A 21291-nucleotide genomic window follows, 5' to 3' on the forward strand; every position below is an offset into this window, starting at 1 on the left:
CGGTTCAGTTACACAACGTAACATCTCGCTTCCAACGAGAACAAGACCTTCCCCTCTTCCCCAAGGAGTTGTCCTCTATGTGAGAGAGCAGGTGGGGCGCATGGAGCTCTGCCTGGGGATGGATGAGGAGCTTATGGGTGAGGATTAAAGAGAGGACAGGTAAAGGTGACACTATAGTGGGTGTCTGCGACAGGCTGCCTGCCCAGGAACAAACAACAACAAAAAAGCAACAAGTGGATGAGGCCCTCTGTAAAAAGAAAGGAGCAGGCTCTGGTTCCTGTGGTCTTCAACCACTCCTATATCTGCTGGAGGGACAAACCAGCAAGAGGTAAGCAATCCAGGAGGTTCCTTGAGTGCACTGATAGTAACTTCCTCTTCTGAGTGATAGAGGAGCCAACGAGGAGAGGTGCTCTGCTAGACCTCATACCCATAAAAAATCAAGGGCTTATAGGGAAGGTCAAAGGCAGCCTTGGTGGAGTTCAGGATCCTGAGGACAGGGTGTACTGGAGAGAGTCCAATGAAGGGCAACAAAGATGATTGACTGGAGCATCTCTCACATGAGAGCTGGGACTGCTCAGCCAAGAGAAGAGAGGGCTTGGGGGGGGCTTATCAATGTATTTAAATCCCTGAAGGAGGGGGCAAAGAAGATGATGCTGGGCTCTTTTCAGTGCCACCCAATGACAGGACAAGAGGCCAAGGGGCACAAACTGAAACACAGGAGGTTCCCTATGAACATCAGGAAATACTTTTTCCACTGTGAGGGTGACCAAGCAGTGGCACAGTTGTCAGAGAAGTTGTGGAGTCTCCATCCATGGAGATATTCAAAAGCTATCTAGACATGGTCCTGGGCAACCAGCTCTGGTGGTCCTGGTTGAGCAGAGTAGTTGGACGAGACAACCTCCAGAGGTGCCTTCCAACCTCAGCCACACACGTGAAATGCACTGTGCACTAAGGTCTCCTCACATGAGCCAAACACAAGACTTGCTTATGGACAGCCAGGCAATTCCTCTTCTTTGGGTAAGAGAAGGAACTTCACAAATTCTCAACACACAGCCCATTGTTCTGCCACATCTTCAATGGCTCTTCAGTTTCAGAGCTTACACTTGGTTACAGCACACCCAGAAGAAATGCTGGCAAGCTGCACAAGCTTAACAATCAGATATCTGCTTAAAAATGTTGAGGAGACCTGAACACATCTCTCTACTATGTTCTCAGGCTTTGTTCCTCACTCACATGCAAGGGGAAAACAACTTATACAGTATTTCATTTTTTAATACCAATAAAATCTCCATTAGGTTTGAGTGGCTTCACAGGAGAACTTTTGTGTTCTTTAGGCCAAAGATAAATTCCTGCAGCAGTAGATTATGCTGCAACCACAACAACCTACTCACTGCAGTAGAAGCTGGTTATTAGAGACGGTGCCTACAGAACTCTTATGTTGCTCCTGGGCATCACGGGGTTGTAACTGACACCCAGAAGGAAATCAATTATTGCAGGTGGTGGTCAGAACCATATCTACATCTCTGAATTTCAGCACATCTGGCTTGTTGTGGTAGGACCTTTTTGTCAGGAACCAGAAGGTAAACGTGCCAGACCACTGAGAAAACTGTGTGAACTATGTAAGAAACCAGAGCAAGACACGGATGTCAAGCTGCAGAGAAATAATGAGCATCTGAATTTGCAGCGATGCACTCTAAGGTCTTCTCCTAGGGAAACAGAGCTGTTCTAACTAGATTGTTACCACTGTCATCAAAGGATGAAGCTGTGAACAAGTGTCCTCTCTGCTCTGTGAAAACCTAAAGGTGTTTCTCTGCCCCCACCAGCTCATACACACTGGAAGGCTACCGAGACTGGGGACAGGGCACAGATGGCGTCACAGCAGCCGAGAACATGACAACTCTACAACCAAGGACCAGGGCTCTTGCACCAATGTTTGAGATGTTTGGCTTTTTGCACAGTTTGATATCTATTTGCTTCCAATGACTGACGTCCTGGAGAAGAGAAGCCTTTGTTAAACATCCAACCTCCGACCCACAGCAAGAGCTGCAGCTAAAGAGCTCTAAGTGGTCACCCCAGGACCCAGTCCTTCAGCAAACCCCAGGAAGGTCAGGATGGGCTCTCCTGACACTTCCTTGTTAAACACAGGAAAATATCCCAGCTGAGCCATAGTTGTGAGCAAGACACTTTGCAGGCCAGCATGCTTCTAGCAACCACCACTTTTTCTTCTTTTCTTCTTTTTTTTTTTTTTTTAAATAAACCAGCCACGTGTTCTCCTGTCACAAGGGATGATGATTCAGGCTGACCTGCATTAGACAGGCATCGAGCCTCACACACAGCATTGATTTAAAGTTGTTGTGGTTGAACTAGAGAACACTGGATCATGACAAAGATGTCAAAAGATGCAGAAGCCACCATGTTCACAGATGAGCTGTATCAGTGTTTAATTGCTCTCCCGGTTAATCCAGCGTTGATGACAAGAGGCAGCAGGCAAGGAGTGTTCTAAGCAGAGGGATGCAGAGCCCATGAGCATGCTTAGGTCAGCTCTGGAGTGACAGTCTGCTTTCAGACAGCTTGCTGCACATCCTCTGGTCTGAGCAGCTCAGGAGACACAATGACTTTTCCTTTTTGATGGTGAAAAAATATTAAAGCCAGGAAAATAATAAAAAAAACCAACCAGCTTACAGCATAAGCACAGGTCTCTGCCGTTTGGAGGATAGAATTATAGAATCCCAGACTGGTTTGGGTGGGATGGGACCTTTCAAGTTCATCCAGTTCCAACTCCCCTGCAGTGACAGGGACATCTTCAACCAGATCAAGTTGCTCACATACCCATCCAGCCTGGCCTTGAATGTTTCCAGGGATGTGGCTTCTACCACCTCTCTGGCCAACCTGGGCCAGTGTCTCACCACCCTCAGTGTGAAACATTTCTTCCTCTCATCTCGTCTAAATCTTCCCTCTTTTAGTTTAAACCATTTCCCCTTTTCCTGTCACTACAGGCCCTGCTAAAAAGTCTGTCCCCATCATTCTTACAGGCCCTTTCAAATATTGAAAGGTGCAATAAGGTCTCCCCAGAGGCTTCTCTTCTCCAGGCTGAACAGCCCCAACTCTCTCAGCCTGTCCTCACAGCAGAGCTGCTCCAGCCCTCGCATCATCCTCGTGGCCTCCTCTGCACTGGCTCAAGTACGTCCACGTCCCCAGCACTGGAGGCAGCACTGCAGGTGGGGTCTGAGGAGAGCGGAGCAGAGGGGCAGAATCCCCTCCCTCCACCTGCTGCCCACGCTGCTCTGGGTGCAGCCCAGGACACGGTTATTGGCCTCTGGGCTGCCAGCGCATGTCGCCGGCTCATGTCCAGCTTTTCATCCACCAGCACCCCCAAGTCTTTCTCTGCAGGGCTGCTCTCAATGCCTTCATCCCTCAGCCTCTATTGATATCTGGGGTTGCCCCAACTCAGGTGCAGGACCTTGCACTTGGCCTTGTTGAACCTCATGAGGTTCACCTGGGCCCACTTCTCCAGTTTGTCCATGTCCCTCTGGATGACATCCTGTCCCACAGGTGTGTCAACCACACCACTCAGCTTGGTGTCATCTGCAAACTTGCTGAGGGTGCACTTGATCCCACTACATCATTGATGAAGATATTAAACAGTCCTAGTCCCAGCAGGGACCCTTGAAGTACACCCCTTGTCACTGATCTCCATGTAGACACTGAGCTGTTTAACCACTACTCTTTGGATGGACCATCCAGTCAATTCCTTATTCACTGAACAGTCACCCATCCAATCCATATCTCTCCAATTTATAGAGAAAATGGAAGTTCCCTTCCTGGGAAGGAACATTAGAAACAGACAGAGAAAAAGAAAAGCTCCCCCTAAGACTTTTCTGGACTCTACAGACAAGCACGCAGTGACAGTCCCGAGGGAACATAACCCTCTCCATCCTTCCTTCCAGAATCCCATCGAGCCACAGTGTGTCCCCAAGTGTCCTCCAACAAACACAAACCCCTTTATAATGCCTCAGGAATGGCAGTATCAGGCTGTGGAGGAGTCTGGCCATGCTTTGGGTCTCTGGAGTGGGAAAGCACTTATTAGGCAAAACACAGAATTACAGAATCACTTCGGTTGGAAAAGACCTTTAAGACCATCAAGTCCAACTGTAAACCCAACACTGCCAAGTCCACCACTAAACCATGTCCCTACGCACCACATCAGAACGGCTTTTAAATACCTTCGGAGTGGTGACTCAACCACTTCCCTGGGCAGCCTCTTCCAGTGCTTGAAATATAATATCCCTGCAAAGTGCATTGTGTTCCAGAAGGAAAATATCTCAAATGTTTCAGCACATTTGGCCAGAAGTGAAATCCCTTCCTGACCCAAAGCAACCTAATGGTTGAACATTGAGCATGAAAGCAAGACAGCAAAACCAGGGAGGTGCTAACTGGCTTCTACTGCTGTTCCTCATTCCCAGGGAGCTGTGTGTATCATGAAATGGGAGACAGTGAACGTTACGACTGACCACAGCGCAGCCAGCCAGGCTCAGGGGCAGCTCCCTGCTCTGCAATCACTTTCTGAACAGTTGGAACAGGTCAGCCAGGCCCGAGCCACTAGGCTGCACATCCAGATACATCCCTGTCTCGCCCCCCCTCCCTCCATCCTCCCTTCCTTACCTTTCACTATCGACACGGTGTTTAGTCTGTGGTTTCCCTTTTTCCTTCTGTGGGGCTGGGTCTTCTAGAAAGCTGTGGTCCAGGCTGTCATCAGGAACAAAGTCCTCCACGCTCTGTACTTTTGCAGAGGCTTCAGGGTGGGGAGGAGGAGTGGCAGCAGCAGCATCTGCATCAGCAACAGCAGTTGTAAAACACTGTTCACCACAAACAAGACAGAAATTTGCTTTTGACAGATCTATCCTGCCCAGGGCACACACAGACAGTGGCCACGAAGTTGGACCTTGGCTACACAACAAGGGAAGAGGAAGGATAAGAACAGGATACTCAGCCCAGTCCAGAACCTTGCAGGAAGGTATTCCCAGACCACACACAGCCACTGTGGTTTAAAATGCACCAGTCTGAGTCTGAAAAATACTCTGAAAATCTCTCCAGCATGGCAGCTGACTCTGCTCTACGGTGAACAATGACACCACAGCCAGATTTTACACCTATGCCGTGTGCACTGCTCCTGTGTGATGTCCCTCTCTTACCTTTTCCAGACTGTTCAGTTCACCCACTCACCTCCCTCTTGCTTTTTCAACTGTAACTGTCAAAGGCAGGATTTTTCACACTGTGCTTTTAGATGCCCTGTGTAACCGAAAAAATCAAGAGCTACTGCAAATAGAGGTTTGCTTTAATATAACTTATTGGTAGAGACACCTTTACCCACCTTCAAGGTATCAGGATGCAATCTCATGAAATTAGCATAACCAAGAAGCTTAAAGCCATTAAGCTTTTCAGAATTTGCAATGTTCAACCTTTTCCTTCTGCCTGGACTGCACTTCATATCTAGGCTCTTTTCTTTTGGGTAACAAGATTTGTATATTCTTTTCTAGATTTTGCTTTACTAGTAGAGCTTTCAGATCACTTTTGCATACAAATAACACTATTACTAATGCCTCTAAAGAGGAGCGTTGGTGTAAGAAAAAACACAGCCAAAAGAATTACTACTGCAAGACTTCAAGGGAAAGCTTAAATAGCAGCTCCCATAAAAAACAAGTATTACTTTGTGACAGTGATTTTTCAACTACTTTCCAATTAGTTAATCTCTAGGTAAGTTCCAGGAGAGGTGCAGACCCTTGGCACGCTACATAAACCCAGTAACGCTGACAGATCAGCTTTTCCCAGCTGCCTTTTGCAACCCTCCTAAAAGGGACCCTTGAGAGACACCAGGACTGCAAGCCACAAGCCTACAACAGTTCTCAAGCTAAGTGATAGATTTAAAAAAAAAACCTCCAAAAAACCCCAAACCCCACAGATTGTAACACTGGCAGTAGACTCTGTGTCATTTTTCCACATACCAAAGGTTTTTTTATTGACAAGGGATTTCTAACATTTTATCCTCTTTGTTTGTTTGTTTGTTTCTGGATAGGAAGAGTCACCACTGAACTGAAATGGGTGTACTGTGTCATACCTGGTAACAGATTCAGGATGCAGAACACTGTGTGCAGATCTGAAACGGAAAGATTTCTACATTTGAAACTGCAAACCGTGTTCCCAGCACCTCCTCCTTTCTTTCTGTGGGTGTCTCAAGAGTACTGTGAGCTCTAGGGATTGACAGTTTGAGAGGGAAGGTATCTCCACAGGGTGATTCAAAGCATGTCATGCTAATGATTTTTAGGCAGTGCCATCTCTGCAGCTCCAGTTAGCTTTGCAAACAAAGTGAATGTGACAGGCAAATTAAGGTCCAGATCAGTAAAAGTACATGCAACAAAACCCTCGATGCCTCTGCCCTGCAACTTCGTCCAGCGGGGGTTTGGCCCGAGCGCTGCGCGGCTCTGCTCCATTGTGTACTAGCGCTGAGGAAGAAGCCAAGGCGGGCTGCCCTCCTCCTCAGACCATCTCTGAAGGAGCATATTTCCCCGGAGGGAAATCCGCTGCAGAGCCTGAACTTACGTGATCATTTCTGGTTGAATAACCTTTAAAACCAGCACTCCGCTGTTCCCCGTTAACACACAAGAGCTCCTTTGAGCTGACAGACTTTTGTGAAGACAAGTGCTTCAAATAGCTTCTTTAATGATTTTTCTTACTGCTTAAGAGGCATATGTGCTCCTGGTAGAAGCTGACAGTTTCTTTATTAGCATTCCCTTAACGTTCAGTGCCTTCCTCCTGAAACACAGGCGGCTACAGGCACCACCCAGCTGGCTGGACACTGTCCCCATCCAAGCCCAGCACACAGACAAACCAAAATGTCAATGAAGAGAAAAAGAGAGAGTGACAGCGCAGGGACACACACTGCACACACTCAGGGCCTGTGCTCTTCAGATACCAGTCTGCTCAGCCTCTTGCAGGGAAAAAATGAAAGGAAAAGAGAGAAACGCCCACGGGTGACACGCAGCCCAGATGAGTGCACCCCAGCACCTACCTGGCTGGGGAGGAGAGGGGTCTGACGCAGGAGACGTCCCGAACAAACGTGATATAATGCTGCGCTTCGGCGGTGGGACTGCAGCCGGAGGTGCTGGGGAGGTTGTAGCTGGTGGAGGTGCGTGTGGCTGCTGGGCTTCAGGTGCAGGCACTGGTGAAAGAGATGGAGGGGGTTCAGGAGAGATGGTGGAGCTTGTGGAAAGCGGCTGCGGTGGCTGTGGGGTGCCAGGGCTGGAGCTGCCCGTCGATGTGGAGCCTGGAGGTACTATGGGTGACTGGGAGCCAGAGGAAGGGCTTTGCCCGTTAGTTGTCAGTGGTGATGCATGTCCTCGGCTTCGGGCTTCCATCATTTCAAGGAAGCTGCAGGGAAGATAAATTGCAAATATAAGGAATGGAGAAAACACCAAGCACGATGCTGGTGTAGCTTTGGCTACGTGCTGAGCTGGGAGGGTACAGATCTGCTCTCGGTGATGCTGCAACTCCCTGGGCCACAATAAACCTGGTTCACCCCTGTGAGCTAAATTCACCCGATCTACATCGAGATGTGGAGAATCCCAACCTGTTTTGCACTGCAGGATGAAACCTGTATTTGCAATACTGCTGGGAGCTCCCTGGATAGACAGAGGATACCAACATGCCAGGGCTTGAAGTCAGTTCTTGGACATCTGTCTCTAAGGAGTAAGTGCTACAGGAATGGCACATTTTTAGATTCTGCAGAAGAGATCAGAGTGTTCAAGAAAACTCAAATGCTATAAAAAAAATCTCTTGTTTCAGCCAAGAATGGATTTGAGAGGAGAATCCTTGAAAGACAAAAGAAAAGAGCTATCCAGAGGGCTCACAGAGGACTGACTGCAATTACCCTTCTCCCAGTGTGCAGATACACAGGCACACACTCCCTCTCTGTGTGGGAGGCAGTGAAGCTAAGCAGCAGAAGCTCTGAAGCAAGTTGTGGTCCTGGCTGGATTCCTGACTAGACGAGCATTAAAGCCTGTACCACTACAGAGGGTGAAATGCTCTATCCTTTTCCAAAAGCAAACCAAGTCTGATCCTTCTGAAGCCTCCTCCTGCTGCCCATTTCGTTTTCACAATCTGTATGCAAAGATACACTAACAGAAAGACAGTCTTACTATGAAACAGTCTCAAAATAAGGTCTGCTACGTGCAGCACATCTGAGAGATATAACGAGGACACCTAAAGCGAAGTATCATGTATAAAATTTAGCAAATGTCATGGTCTCGCCTCTTATTTAATTAAGCCTAATGAACTTGTGCACAGAGGCTCTGGGTTCAACTGCTTCTGCCAGACAGACAGACTCGGTTGTGCTCCAGGCAACGAGAATGTCAAAACAGAGACTCCCTCCCATACAGAGCACAACCTCGTCCTTCAGGGACCTGAGCCAGCCAGACACCTTCACTGGAACAACTGCTGAGCAGAGAGCAAACAGCAGGGGCTAAAATAATCTAAACCCCCTTGAGACATCACTTCCTATTTCAAGGAGCAACCTGATATACTTTTAAGGAACACACTAATATACTTCGTGACCAGCAGTGTTTGGAGCCCTAGAGAACAACATCCCTGGGAAGCTGTTACTTGGATTGGAAAACCAGGAGTCCTTCCTAACTAAGGAACTGGCTAAAGCAGAGTTAAAGAGTAGCATTAAAAAGCAGTATTAGCTAGGAGAGAAATCCTTCGTAGAGTTCCTCAAGGATTAGCCTTGAGATATATTTCAGCATTTCAACAAAGCAGCACAGAGACCAGGGAAACGCTCAGGAGGTTGCAAGTTGGGAGGCAGCATCAACAGAGAGGAGGAGAGAGACAAGATACAGAAAGAACTGGATGATCCTGAATAACAGAAAAGGGAAGAAATTCAGCAAGGGCTGTTTATGTTTACGGACTATTACCAAGGACATAGTCACCTGCTCAAGGGCTAGGAGACAAGTGTTCTTGCTTCAAGTTCACCACATGAGAAGGGTTAGGAGACTCGCCTCACTCATTCCAGAAGACTGGACCAAAGGCTGCAAACTCAACGCTGCCTGGGAGCAGCAGAAAAGGAACCTGGTTGTGGCAGAGCTGCCCACTGCCTGTCCCTGGTGACCGCTGTCAAGGCACCTAAACCAGTGGTACGCAGTGATAGCCTCTGATGCTTCCACCAGGATCTGGGACAAGGCTCATGTGCTTATTCCACCCAGCAAAGTGGCTCCAGGAAAACAAGCTCCTGGCAGAGCTGAGATCAGAGCATGCGACAGAGCATCCATTCCAGCACCCTCCCTCCCAGGGGAACAGTATCTGGGGTGAGCTGTGCGACAACACCTTCCACTGAAAATGATACATGATTTGTCATGCACCAAAGGGAAAATATAAAGGAGTTCAACTCTTGCACTGAGCTCTCTGGAGACTGATCAGGTTTGGCTGGAAGGTGCACAATGCGTCACACACAGTGCAAGAACCTAACAGGGTATTTTCAGTGCATCTCTGTCACTGTGCCGCAGGGCTGAGCGATCACTGCTCCTTTCTTGAGGAGGAGATCACCACACACGCCATTCAGCATCCCTCACACCAGAACACGTGAGGCATCTGTGGTCAGGGAGAGATAAGCCAAAGGTACCTGCGATTCAGCCCTGGTCCAACAAAGCAAATGCTCTGAATGCACAAAGCCACGTGAACTGCTATGGCCTGGAAAGCCTTCCACGAGACCTGCCTGCACAGGACGCTCTGCAGACCCACGCCAGCAGCACTGAGAGCTAAACGCTGTCATCCCTCCCCTCCGAGCTTTGCTCCTGGAGAGCCGGCAGCAGGATGGCTGAACAGCTCTGCTTTCTGGTACTCATTCTTCCTCCCAAGCCCTACTCAGGGTGAAAGACTCCTGCCTGCTGACCGTGAAGACAGAGCAATCTCAGCTGATCTACGTGCTCCTCTGTTCCTGTTTATAGCACCAGCAATCCTGGCTGGAAGACCTGCAAGCTCGGTCACCGCTGCATCCAGCAGCCAAGATACTGCTGCCAGCACTGCTGGCTCTCCAGGCTGAGCTGAGCTCTCTCACTGCCTATGTGAGCACCTAAATCACCAACCCTACATGAAAACAGAACCAAACAACCTCTAAGTCTCTGATCAGGATGCTAGGTCCCATCATCAAGGCAACTGGGTGACTCAGGTATGGTAAGATGATTGTACACAGAATTGCAGAATCACAGAATCACAGTGGTTGGAAAAGACCTTTAAGATCATTGAGTCCAACCATGAACCTCACACTGCCAATTCCACTTCTAAACCATGTCCCTGAGCACCTCGTCTACCTGTCTTTGAAATACCACCAGGGAAGGTGACTCCACCACTGCCCTGGGCAGCCTGTTCCAACACTTGACTACACTTTTGGTGGAGAAGCTTTTCCTCAGATCCAATCTAAACCTCCCCTGGTGCAACTTGAGGCCATTTCCTCTCATTCTATCACTTGTTACCTGGGAGAAGAGACTGACCCCCACCTCTCTACACCCTCCTTTCAGGGAGTTGTAGAGAGCGAAGAAGACTAAGGAATAAGGATCCCGTGTGAAGAATATACAAAGTACACATATAGTCATTTTAGGATACAGAATATGAAGCTCAAAGAGCACTTAAAGCTGGACCCAGCAAAGCGCAGGACATTCTTTACAATATCAGGGTATTTGAAGATTTACTGTACTTTGTACTACCAAAGCTGCCCGTTTTGGAAACAACCTGCTTTGTCCTGGGCAAGTAGCCAGCTCCAGAGGGAGGGAGGGAGGGCTGCGACTACCACCTGTTCCTCCTGCAGAAACACATTAATTTTAAGAGCTGGAGGGGAAAAAATGGTACATAACTGAAGTATAAAGAGTGTCACCCTTCCCTGCAGCTCAGCTAGTCTGGAGAGTAACACACACACAGGCTGCTTCTGCACCTGCTCCCATGCCTTGCTCACCTACATTATGTGAAGGGCAGAAGAACAAGAGACAGCCAGTTATTTTTAGTAGAAAGACACAATGGTTATTTGGGGACAGCACGACACAGGCTGTTACCCCAGCACAGCACCAAGGAGAGCTGGGGCACGTGTGCTTTGTGTCACCTTCCTCATCCCCAACCACACAGGTGGGCCAAGCTCTGTGCCGTGTGCTGTGACAGCGGGGAAATGAGGATGGTCTGATACCAGTTTTACACGGGCTGCATAAACCAGCTCTGCTGAGCTTTCATATTCATGTCTTCTGCCGTGAAAGAGGTGGGTGGAAAAACAGCATACGTGAAAACACTGCCAGCAAGCTCTCAGTAATTTCCAGGGTGGAGGTGTCTAAGCATCCTCCACACTTTGAAAATACTCCATAATGCATGAATGCTTTCTCTGGCTTTGCACACACTCTTCAGAGGCACAAGCGTGGCTGTTCTGGGAATACACCAGGCCAAACCTGCCACGTGCCTGTTTTTTCTCATATCCTGTACAAAATCTGGCCACTGCATTCCTTGTTCTATCCGTCTTGTCAGTCCTTTGCAAAAGGACTCACTCAAAACCTTATTGGGAAACCAGCAGCTTCATGTCCACGCCAGGTGTAGCAGACCAGGTCCTATTAAAGCACCAGATGAACTCATGATGTGACCCAAGCACACTTGTTCCATGGGATATAGAGACAGCAAAGGTGCCATGCAAATCTGTACGGGTTATCTGTCCTCACCCATGTGGGCTCCTTGTTTGCCTTTCAATCCTTCCATTTCAGACCGAGTAACAAGTCCACATCCTCAAAACCCTTGAATAATTCACTGTCAGTTGGACCAGCTCGCAAGAGGAAACTTTTATGCAATTTTAAAGATGAACATGCTCTGCAGGAACAAAAATTCATCAGGGCCTGAGGTTACTGTTGCTCTGCTCCAGAGCAAACATAAAAAAGCACAAAAGGACTCGTTAGCCTCACAGTTCCTAAAATTGCCAGCGCTCATGTTCATTTACTATTGAAGACGGCAGCAGCCTGAAGCTTTTTGGCTCCTGGTTCTAACACGCTGTGATCAATTTTTCAAGTGTATTTCAAGTGGCATGAAAGGCTTTGGGTTATTTTATTAATTGTGAAAATGAAGATTAATAAGCCATGTGACACTAATTTAACTGGGGTTATTGAGGGTTAGATTTCCACGTTTGTTTTGGGCTCATTAAAGGTACTGAACCCGATGCCCCCCTAAGCCCAGGTCCCTGAATGTGAAATCAACTGCCAAGCAGGGTTGAATTCTGGTTGAATCCTTGAATCCAAAGCTGCCCAGGCCTTGGAGAGTAAAGCCCCTCCCTGAGAGCTCCTCAGCTTTTCCACTTGACACAAAATGGATGCAGCAGGACAATCCCCCTCTCCACAATATACAGGACATGCTCCATGTTCTCCACTTCTCTAGCAAGACCGATGATGACAGGCTTAGTTAATTAATTCATAACACAGCCCCACAACAAAAACATGACCCAGAGTCCCATCTAGTACACGCTGGCTCCTGATCTGTCTAATGGCAAGGGCGATTCACAGCAAGAGGAAATGATAAAGGTGGGGCAGGGGGAAGAGAAAGCAAAAGTGGTTTTACTTTCCTAACTGGTAATTCAAGCCTTTAGGTGATGTGATTCTGGACCTGTACTTCAATGCAGCTGAAGATACAGGAGAACAGTTCTAGCAGCAGGTCCTCCTGCCAGACAATGCTGGTGATACTCAGCACCATGGTCTTTGCAAAATTATGAGCTGTGCTCAATGAAGAAAAAACAAACAAGCCAAAAAAAACCCCCACTACACCCCAATCAATGACTTTGTAGTGAATAAAGTTGTCTAACGCAAGGAGCATGTCCACCAAGAGTACAGCACAAATGCCTTTCTGCAGTCACTGGCCCATCAGTCATAGGATGAGAGGAAATGGCCTCAAGTTGTGGCCAGGACCGTTGAGATGGGTTGTGAGGAAGAATTTCTTTGCTGAAAGGGTTCTGAGGCATTGGAAGGGGTTGTCCAGGGCAGTGGTGGAGTCCCCATCCCTGGAGGGATTGAAGAGTCGTGTAGACATAGTGCTGAGGGACATGGGTTAGTCGGGGACTTGTCAGTGTTGGGTTCATGGTTGGACTCAACGATCTCAAAAGGTCTTTTCCAACCTAAATGATTCTATGATCTTCCCTACCTGGACCGTAGCACCTGGCTATCCAGGATGACCTGACAATGCAGATAATACCTGTATGGTACAGCTGGGAAAGTACCCAGAAGGACTTCCACCCCATGGCAAACCTGGGACAGGTCCTGCCGCTGCAGAAGCTGTAGCTTGGATCATACAGTATCTCAGATGATCTGAAGTTCAACTGCTTTGAATGTATTTTTACAAAGCCTGACTAGCAGTTTGCTGTGAGAGCTCTTAAACACAAGGAGTAAATGATCTGAAAACTCATTTCTTATGAACAAGTCCTGTGAAGAAGTTGGACTTCATGTACTTATAAATCAAAAACCACACAGTAGTTTATAGATGACAATTTCCTGAACCTCTCAAAACTGAGCACGAAAGAAGATGAGATTTCTCACAGAGAGTAACTTGAGTATTCATTTTGACTAACTTCTATTAATCCCTAGGGAAAAAAAAAGTTAATTCAGAGAGAGTTGATTACTTAACCCTTGAAATTAAATGTCTTTTGATATTAAAATAAGAGTAATACTAGGAAAAATGCAGCCAAACAGAAAAGCTCATGAAAACCATACGTTAAAATCTGCTTCTTATTAACTTTGGCAAATGTTTCCAGCAGCAGCTTATTCCTGAAAAAAATGAATATGCAGGAAAAGCTGCCACAATTTCCCAAAAACTACTTCTCCATATGCACCACTCAGTGAGGGAACAGGCACACTGAACATAAAAAAGTTTTCCTTGTGACAGAAAATAAGCTGGGTGCAATTAAAGATGGAAAAATTGAGTAAATTAAGTACAAATTCAGAACAGAACCAAAGAAGTCATTGCTGTTTGTTTAATAAGAATTCAGGAACTCAACAAGGGCTGAAATGTATTTTTTTTTAGAAGCACTGAAAATGTAAAATCTGAGAAACAACCAGGAAATTACCAGAGCAAGAGGTGTGGCAGGCAGAGAGGAGACTAAGCACTTGGAAAGAGCTGGAAGCATCTAAATGTGTCCTCCTCCGGCAGAGCCCAGTGCTGGCTGCCAAGGGGCGCTTACATAAGGCGGATGAGGCAGCGTTGTGTGCCACCTCGTGTCTTCTCTAGGATCCACATTCTGGAGCAATGACGTTTTGTCCTCGGGTACCCAGTCGCAGCCAGAGGAAGAGTTCTTGTTCCCTTTCTGTTCTCTGATCCAAATTTAGCATCGGTCACTGTGACAGAGCAGCTACTAGACGAGCACAGGGGTGAATGAAATAACTGAGATGTCCTAGCACTGTCACCTCGCCTTGCTCCGTGGCCTGATTTTGTGGCAGGAGAGCAGGAGTTGCCTTGGAGGAGGTGCTGCAGCAGGCACACCATGGCCTGTGGCCCCAGGTGCCTGTGGCCCCTCCCTTTGCTGCACAATTCATGCTGAATCACAGAATCACAGACTGGTTTGGGTTGGAAAGGACCTTGAAGATCATTTAGTTCCAACCCCCCTGCTGTGGACAGGGTGGCCAACCACGAGACCAGTCTGCCCAGGGCCCCATCCAGCCTGGCCTTGAATGCCTCCAGGAATGGGGCATCCACAGCTTCTTTGGGCAATTCTCTGATCGACAGCAGAACTCCAAGTCTTGTTGAAACTGAAGCAACCAACACAAGGGCTTCACATCTGCCAAGGGTCAACACGTCACACTGCGCCAGCGCACAGGCTGTACACAACAAGGTGTGTGTCAGAGGACAACGCACCAGGTGCTCATTTTGACATCCACCTCAGCAGCATGTGAAACATGATAATCTCAAAATGATGGGTGTCTGTCAAGCATGGATGCAAGGACTTTCCCAAGCCCTAATAACGAGCACTGCAGACCTGCCTCACAACTGCAAGCTCTAATTGTCACATGCGCTGTCACTGTGTCCACAGATACTCTGTTCACCAGCCTAAACTGCTCACTAAGAACTGGAACTTTACCCAAACCCGAGTTCCCTGCCATATGAGTGTGGTTATTTCTTTAAATCAGGACTTTGGCTAAAGGACTCAAGCCTGAAAAGCTCCTGCAGGGATAAAAAATGAATGTAGGAAGAGCACACTTTTCAGCTGTGAGGCTGAAGTAACCCCTTTGCAGCTCACCTATTTCAAAGAGGTGCCACTGAAACAGACTCTTTGTTTCTATCTGTGGTGCAGAGAAAAACCTCAAAAATCCTGAAGTAGCACTCTATTTTAGTCAGTGTCATCAACGTACTCAGACATGACATAGCCTGGTTCTTTTCTTTTGGGATAAGAGGTTCAAGTCAGGAAGCACCCCTGGATATTTTAAAGAACCTTCTACAAAGAAGCATTATAGAATATAGAAATATCTGAAATGTGGGGGCCAATGGATGGGGCTCTTTTGGTGGTGGCTGGTGACAGGACAAGGGGCAATGGGCACAAACTGGGACACTGGAAGTTCCAGACAAACTTAAGGAAAAACTCCTTTACCGTGAGGGTGCCAGAGCCCTGGGACAGGCTGCCTAGAGAGGGTGTGGAGTCTCCATCTCTGGAGATGTTCCAAACCCACCTGGACACTTTCCTGTGCAACCTGGTGCAGGGAACCTGCTTTGGCAGGGGGGTTGGACTGGATGATCTCCTGAGGTCCCTTCCAACCCCCACCAGTCTGTGATTCTGTGATTATTTTCTGGAAGCAAAGAGCGTTTGTCTCAGCACACAGACATAAATGTGCAGTAGCTGAAGTGCAGCAGAAGTTGGCCAGCTGCATAAAAATCTGTTTATTTGTTAAACCAGAATCCTAGGGAAAAGTCCTACTTTTAACATTTTAGTAACTCCTGTCAGGTACCATGGCCAAGGTATTTCTTATGCCACGTTAAGCCAATTACGTAGCTTAATAGTGCAATTAGCAGGTGGCAGTGCTAGCCCTCCCCAGCAGCAGTCCTTTGCCTGGCCAGGGCATGGGCATCTTCAGGTGCACACACTTCATCTTCTGTTCTTCCCTGCGGTCACGAGCTGGGTTGGACAACGCCAGGGTACTGACCTGTGGGTCAAATGTTGATCTGGCTTTGGAGTTTCTGCAGATGACTCAGGGGCTTCTATTGAGGTGATGCCAGCTACCAGCGACTGCACCAAATGCTCCTCTGAGCTTGCAAAAGGCCAGAACGTGCCTTTGGACTCAGTGTGCAGTGCCTAGAGCAATGGGACCAGTCTGGCCCTAGGGTGCTGGATGCTACCACACTGCAAACAATACTCTTCAGCAACCACACTATTTCTGCAGCAGCACGTATCCAGAGGAGGTACTCTGTGGCAGTGGAAGCACACCAATATGATAAAAACGTGTACACTGGTGTGGTGACACTGGATGGGATGATCCAGCCTAACATCCATTGCTGGAACTAGGAGGTCTTGGCACCCACCTCTGCCAGCCCCATACTGCTGCTGCTTCATTTACATCCTGGGGTTAGGCAGATGCTTCTCAGATTAACCCAGAAGAAGGTATGGCAGATAGTTTTCTGCTGGATTTGTGAGTTGCCAAGGGCAGTTGAGATGGGATGTGAGGAAGAATTTCTTTGCTGAAAGTGTTCTGAGGCATTGGAAGGGGTTGCCCAGGGCAGTGGTGGAGTCCCCATCCCTGGAGGGATTGAAGAGTCGTGTAGACACAGTGCTGAGGGACATGGGTTAGTCGGGGACTTGTCAGTGTTGGGTTCATGGTTGGACTTGATGAGCTTAAAGGGCTTTTCCAATCCAGGCAATTCTGTGTGTGATTCTGTGATTCTGTGAGAACTGGCACATGCGAGGGTCCAGCAAATGCTAAAGATGATGTAAGTGTGAGAGGTGACTAAGTAGCAAGATCGTCTAGTGCAGGTTTGGAACAGCTCTGCCAACTCTTGATTCTTTTAAGTATCTTCCCATTCCTGATGCAGTATAAACAAAAACACTGGAAAACAATCTGACAGCACAGCCCACACAGCCCAGCCCTTTGAGTAGGAACATCAAGAGAACTGCTGAAGGCATGAGGAGACTAAGCAGTCCCTAAGGAAAGGAATGAGGTGAACACTCGGGAAACAGCCCTGCTCTGTGTGTATACAGGATATTTCAATGCTCTCACAAACGAGAACACACTGACCAAGGTTACAGAACTTGAAACTTGGTCTCAAAAATGCTTGTCAAAATGGCTGCACAGGAATATTTCATAATCATTGATTCCAGCTTCCAAATAAAGCTGCCTGTAAAGAATCTTTTTTCCAATTCATTCTGGGGTTGACTCTTCTATCTTGCACACTACTGCAATACACACCTTGCAATGGGAATTCACAGAACACGTTTGTCAACAACATACAGGTCTGAAGAGATTCCTGCTGACTCTGCTACAGATGTACTGGCTTTGCAGGGCTAAATCTGGCAAAAGTGCCTTTCAAGCAGCAAGCAAACAGACAGGGCACTGAACAAACACACGGCAGCAGGAACTAACCACTCTTTAACAGAGATGCACTGAGGAGTCTAGAAGTAGTCAAAGGGAACAAAGACAACGTTGCTATTACTTTCTGCTTATCATAAAACACACAATACGCAGGAATACAATAGCCAGAAGAGGAATCAACTTGTGTTCTGAGCAGTAGAGAGATGAAAAATATTCCCTTTCAGCATCAGAGGCTGCAACATGCCTATCTACAAACCCTTTGGCACGTGGTGCCTCCAGGTGTGCTGCTCAGCTCCACCTCCACTACTCTCCTGGAGATCACGTGCCTGTAGGAACCAAACCCTTCCCCAGGGATCCCCAAGCGCATGCTTTATTTCAGGTGATGCCACTTCAAAGTGACATTTTACAAAATCCAAAGAAACTCTAAATGTCACTCGCTGGACCTTTCAGTCTGGCCACATACCAGAACTGGGGCTGCCCAACATTCATGTGACACCCAGAGTGCAACAAAACCGTTAGAAAAGACGGCTCAATGACATACAGTTCGTAGTTTTGATCTTCTGTCTCTTGCTGCACTGACAGCTCCTCCAAAGTTGCATCGATATCCAGCTGATTCGTCTCCAGCTGCCGCAGCAACGTCTCCCTCTGAAGAAAGGAAAAGAAGCTGGGTCTGAGCAGGAAGGGTCATTGTAAGAGATCTCTGTGTGCTCGCAGGGCACAGCGAGATCCTGTGTCACCACTCTACCCGCAGCAATGAATTAAACAGGAGCTCAGGTCCCTCTCACGGCGCTCACTCTAAATACAGTAGCACAAAGGGAAGCTGAAGCAGTAGCAAAAGTACGTTAATCCAGAAAGTCTGTGTGTAAGAAAGCAATTTGTTCTGCGAGCTACACTCAACCATAAATCAATAGCGTACAATTTCCAGACACAGCAGCACCAGTTGCATTTGGAGAACAGTATCAACTCCTGTGGAGAACACGCGTGCAACTCATTCGTTTGGATCTTTTATTTTTTTTCCCTGTGCTAAACAAGTCCCCCTGTGAGCAGGACCCAGCTGATGCAAAACCTCACCATAATTCTCTTTTTACTGTCAAGGTAAATGAGTGAGTACAACCTGTCAACTCAGTGAAATGTTAGAAGTTGGTGCCCCTTTGCCTTTAGCTGCTGCCTCACAGATGGGAGACAGACACTCCAGTCCATTTCAAGTGTGGAACAGAGTTGGCTTCCCTAATGTAACACAGGGCAGCTTAATTCAGTCCTTCCCTTTCCACGTCTCCAACAGAATTCAAGCAAAAACCTCAGCTGAGGGGAAGTGCTGGCTTAAAAGGCTCAAAATCAATTGCAAATGGTGATGGGACACTCCTTCCAACAGCCCGGATGGCAACGAGAAGAGATCGATACCCACACACGTTACACCGAGACCACATGGGCACGGCCAGCTCCAAAGGCTCATCCACAGCGGATCCCACACCGGCCTCCTCACCCGCCTGCCCAGCAAACCCAGCCCTGCACCAGCCCCGAGCCACAGGGCTGACACAGCATCTGCTTCTGCAGAAACACGAGTCAGGATCCCCTGGCCAAGACTAGACCTGGCTGTGGCTCCATGGCACAAATCCTGCACCAGAGCCCCTTCCCCTCTGCTCCGACGCAGGGGGCTGCGGCACAGCTGGGCACTGGCAATGGCCACGCTCCCAGCACCGGCACCCACTGGCCTCCTGGGAAGCCCCTGAGCAAGGGGCAGGTCAGTCAAGTTTCCACACTGAGATCTGGAGTCAAAAGTCATGATGTGTAAGACTCCACCTGCAGTGCTGCCTCCAGCTCTGGGGCCACCAACAGCACAAGGACATGGACCTACTGGAGCAAGTCCAGAGGAGGCCACCAGGATGATGCGAGGGCTGGAGCAGCTCTGCTGTGAGGACAGGCTGAGAGAGTTGGGGCTGTTCAGCCTGGAGAAGAGAAGGCTCTGGGGAGACCTTCCAGCGAACTCCCAGTCCCCGAAGGGGCTCCAGGAAGGTGGGGAGGGACTTTGGCCAAGGGCAGGGAGTGAGAGAACAAGGGGTGATGGCTTGAAAGTGTCAGAGGGGAGATGGAGATGAGATGTGAGGAAGAAATTCTTTGGTGTGAGGGTGGTGAGACAGTGTCCCAGGTTGGCCAGAGAAGCTGTGGCTGCTCCTCCCTGGAAGTGTTCTCGGCCAGGTTGGATGAGGCTTTGAGCAACCTGGTCTAGTGGAAGGTGTCCCTGCTGCTGGCAGGGGGGTTGGGACTGGATGAGCTTTAAGGTTTCTTCCAACCCAAACCAGCCTGGGATTCTATGGTTCTATGATGTTCAGTGCCTGAAAGCCCCAGTCCTCCCTCTCCCACTGCCCACATACTAGATGGCCCAGGAAGCCGGGACAGCTTGTGCTGAGACACGTCTGATGACTCACGGCACCGCACGGTGCCCGTTAACGCAGGGTCCACTGGTGCCGCAGGCTGCCAAGCTGCTCCACCGCCCAGACAGAAGGAGACAGACGAACAACCCCAGGTTTCCTCCAAACTTCAAAGGTTTTTGCTTTTATAACTGCCTTATCCTCAAAGTACATTTAAGCTTTCTACTATGACAACTATTTTTGAAGTTTAGTGTCAATAACCGTGGTGAATTTTTAATTCCATCTTTTAACACCACATATGCTCTCTGCGGAAAGATCCCATCAGAGGAAAAAGCACAAAAGGAAACCTATGACATGATTTACAGAATAAAATCCCCAATGGGAGGACAAACACTTGTATAAAGCCACGGCGTTCAGTCTCTACGTGCATATACTGTTGATAATTTAGTTTCACAGACGTGACAACTTTGGAGCTATCAAGAAATTTAAAGAACTCATCTGCCTTATGGGAAACACAGCACGCTGCCCTGCCCAGGGGAACAGTCAGGGCACAGGCTGAGCCCCACATGGGGCAGGCTGATTTATATCAAATTCTACCATGATTTAAATCCACAAGCAAGGCTTAATTAATTTTTATTTTGTATTATAAGACCAGGTGATTGATAGCAGTTGATAACATTTCAACATGTTAACTTAATGGAAGACAGTCTTTCTTGAAATTTAAGAGCTTCTATGATCATTTAAGCTAATTTATTGCTTCCAAGGCATTTAAAGTCTCCATTTTTACCTTTGTCATTGTGTTAAGAGCTTGCAGTGATCCATATTTTCTTTCTAGGTAATTTTTATTCATCATATTCATAAGCTCTATGCATATGGAAACTTGACTTCAATTAACACGTACACAGAGAATTATGAAGTCATTAGTTAACTCAAATGCCTTTTATTGTGCTATACAGACAAGAAAGTTTCAGCAGAACTTGGCTGTACATATTTAAACTCACTACACTAACAGAAGAAGTACTAATGAAGATTTTAGAAATAATTCTAGATTTTAGAATTCAAGATTCAAGAAATTCAAGATTTTAGAAGTAACAGTTTTCATTCTTTTATGCTATTCATACAGCCTAAGCAAATATGAGACCAAAAAGACCAAGTTTTCTGCTTCTTTGTCCTCAGTTTCCTAAGATGAATGAAAGAAAAGCTGAGCAAATTAGCTGAATAACCAGAGACAGAAGGGACACTGCTCTCCAGTGCTCACCTTAGGCACTTAGATAACGGCTTTTATTTAACAAGTGGCTTGCCTTTCCTCACGCTTTGGCAGTGAGACGTATACCAGAGTTGTATTTATTTCAATTTTCACA

General features: G+C 47.6%; 1 protein-coding gene across 1 annotated transcript in view; it reads right to left on the minus strand.

Moving 5' to 3' along the window:
* Window positions 1-21291, minus strand: part of RABL6 (RAB, member RAS oncogene family like 6) — a gene marked incomplete at both ends in the record, with an annotated part of 41631 nt that overhangs the window by 6032 nt on the left and 14308 nt on the right. Inside the window, 3 exons of the mRNA XM_029086741.1 lie at window positions 4663-4828; window positions 7067-7425; window positions 18103-18206. Of these exons, the coding sequence (XP_028942574.1) occupies window positions 4663-4828; window positions 7067-7425; window positions 18103-18206 (629 nt within the window). The remainder of the gene's footprint in view (window positions 1-4662; window positions 4829-7066; window positions 7426-18102; window positions 18207-21291) is intronic.

This window comes from Antrostomus carolinensis, unplaced genomic scaffold (genome assembly GCF_000700745.2).
Source record: "Antrostomus carolinensis isolate BGI_N321 unplaced genomic scaffold, ASM70074v2 scaffold24869, whole genome shotgun sequence".
NCBI classification, from domain to species: domain Eukaryota; kingdom Metazoa; phylum Chordata; class Aves; order Caprimulgiformes; family Caprimulgidae; genus Antrostomus; species Antrostomus carolinensis.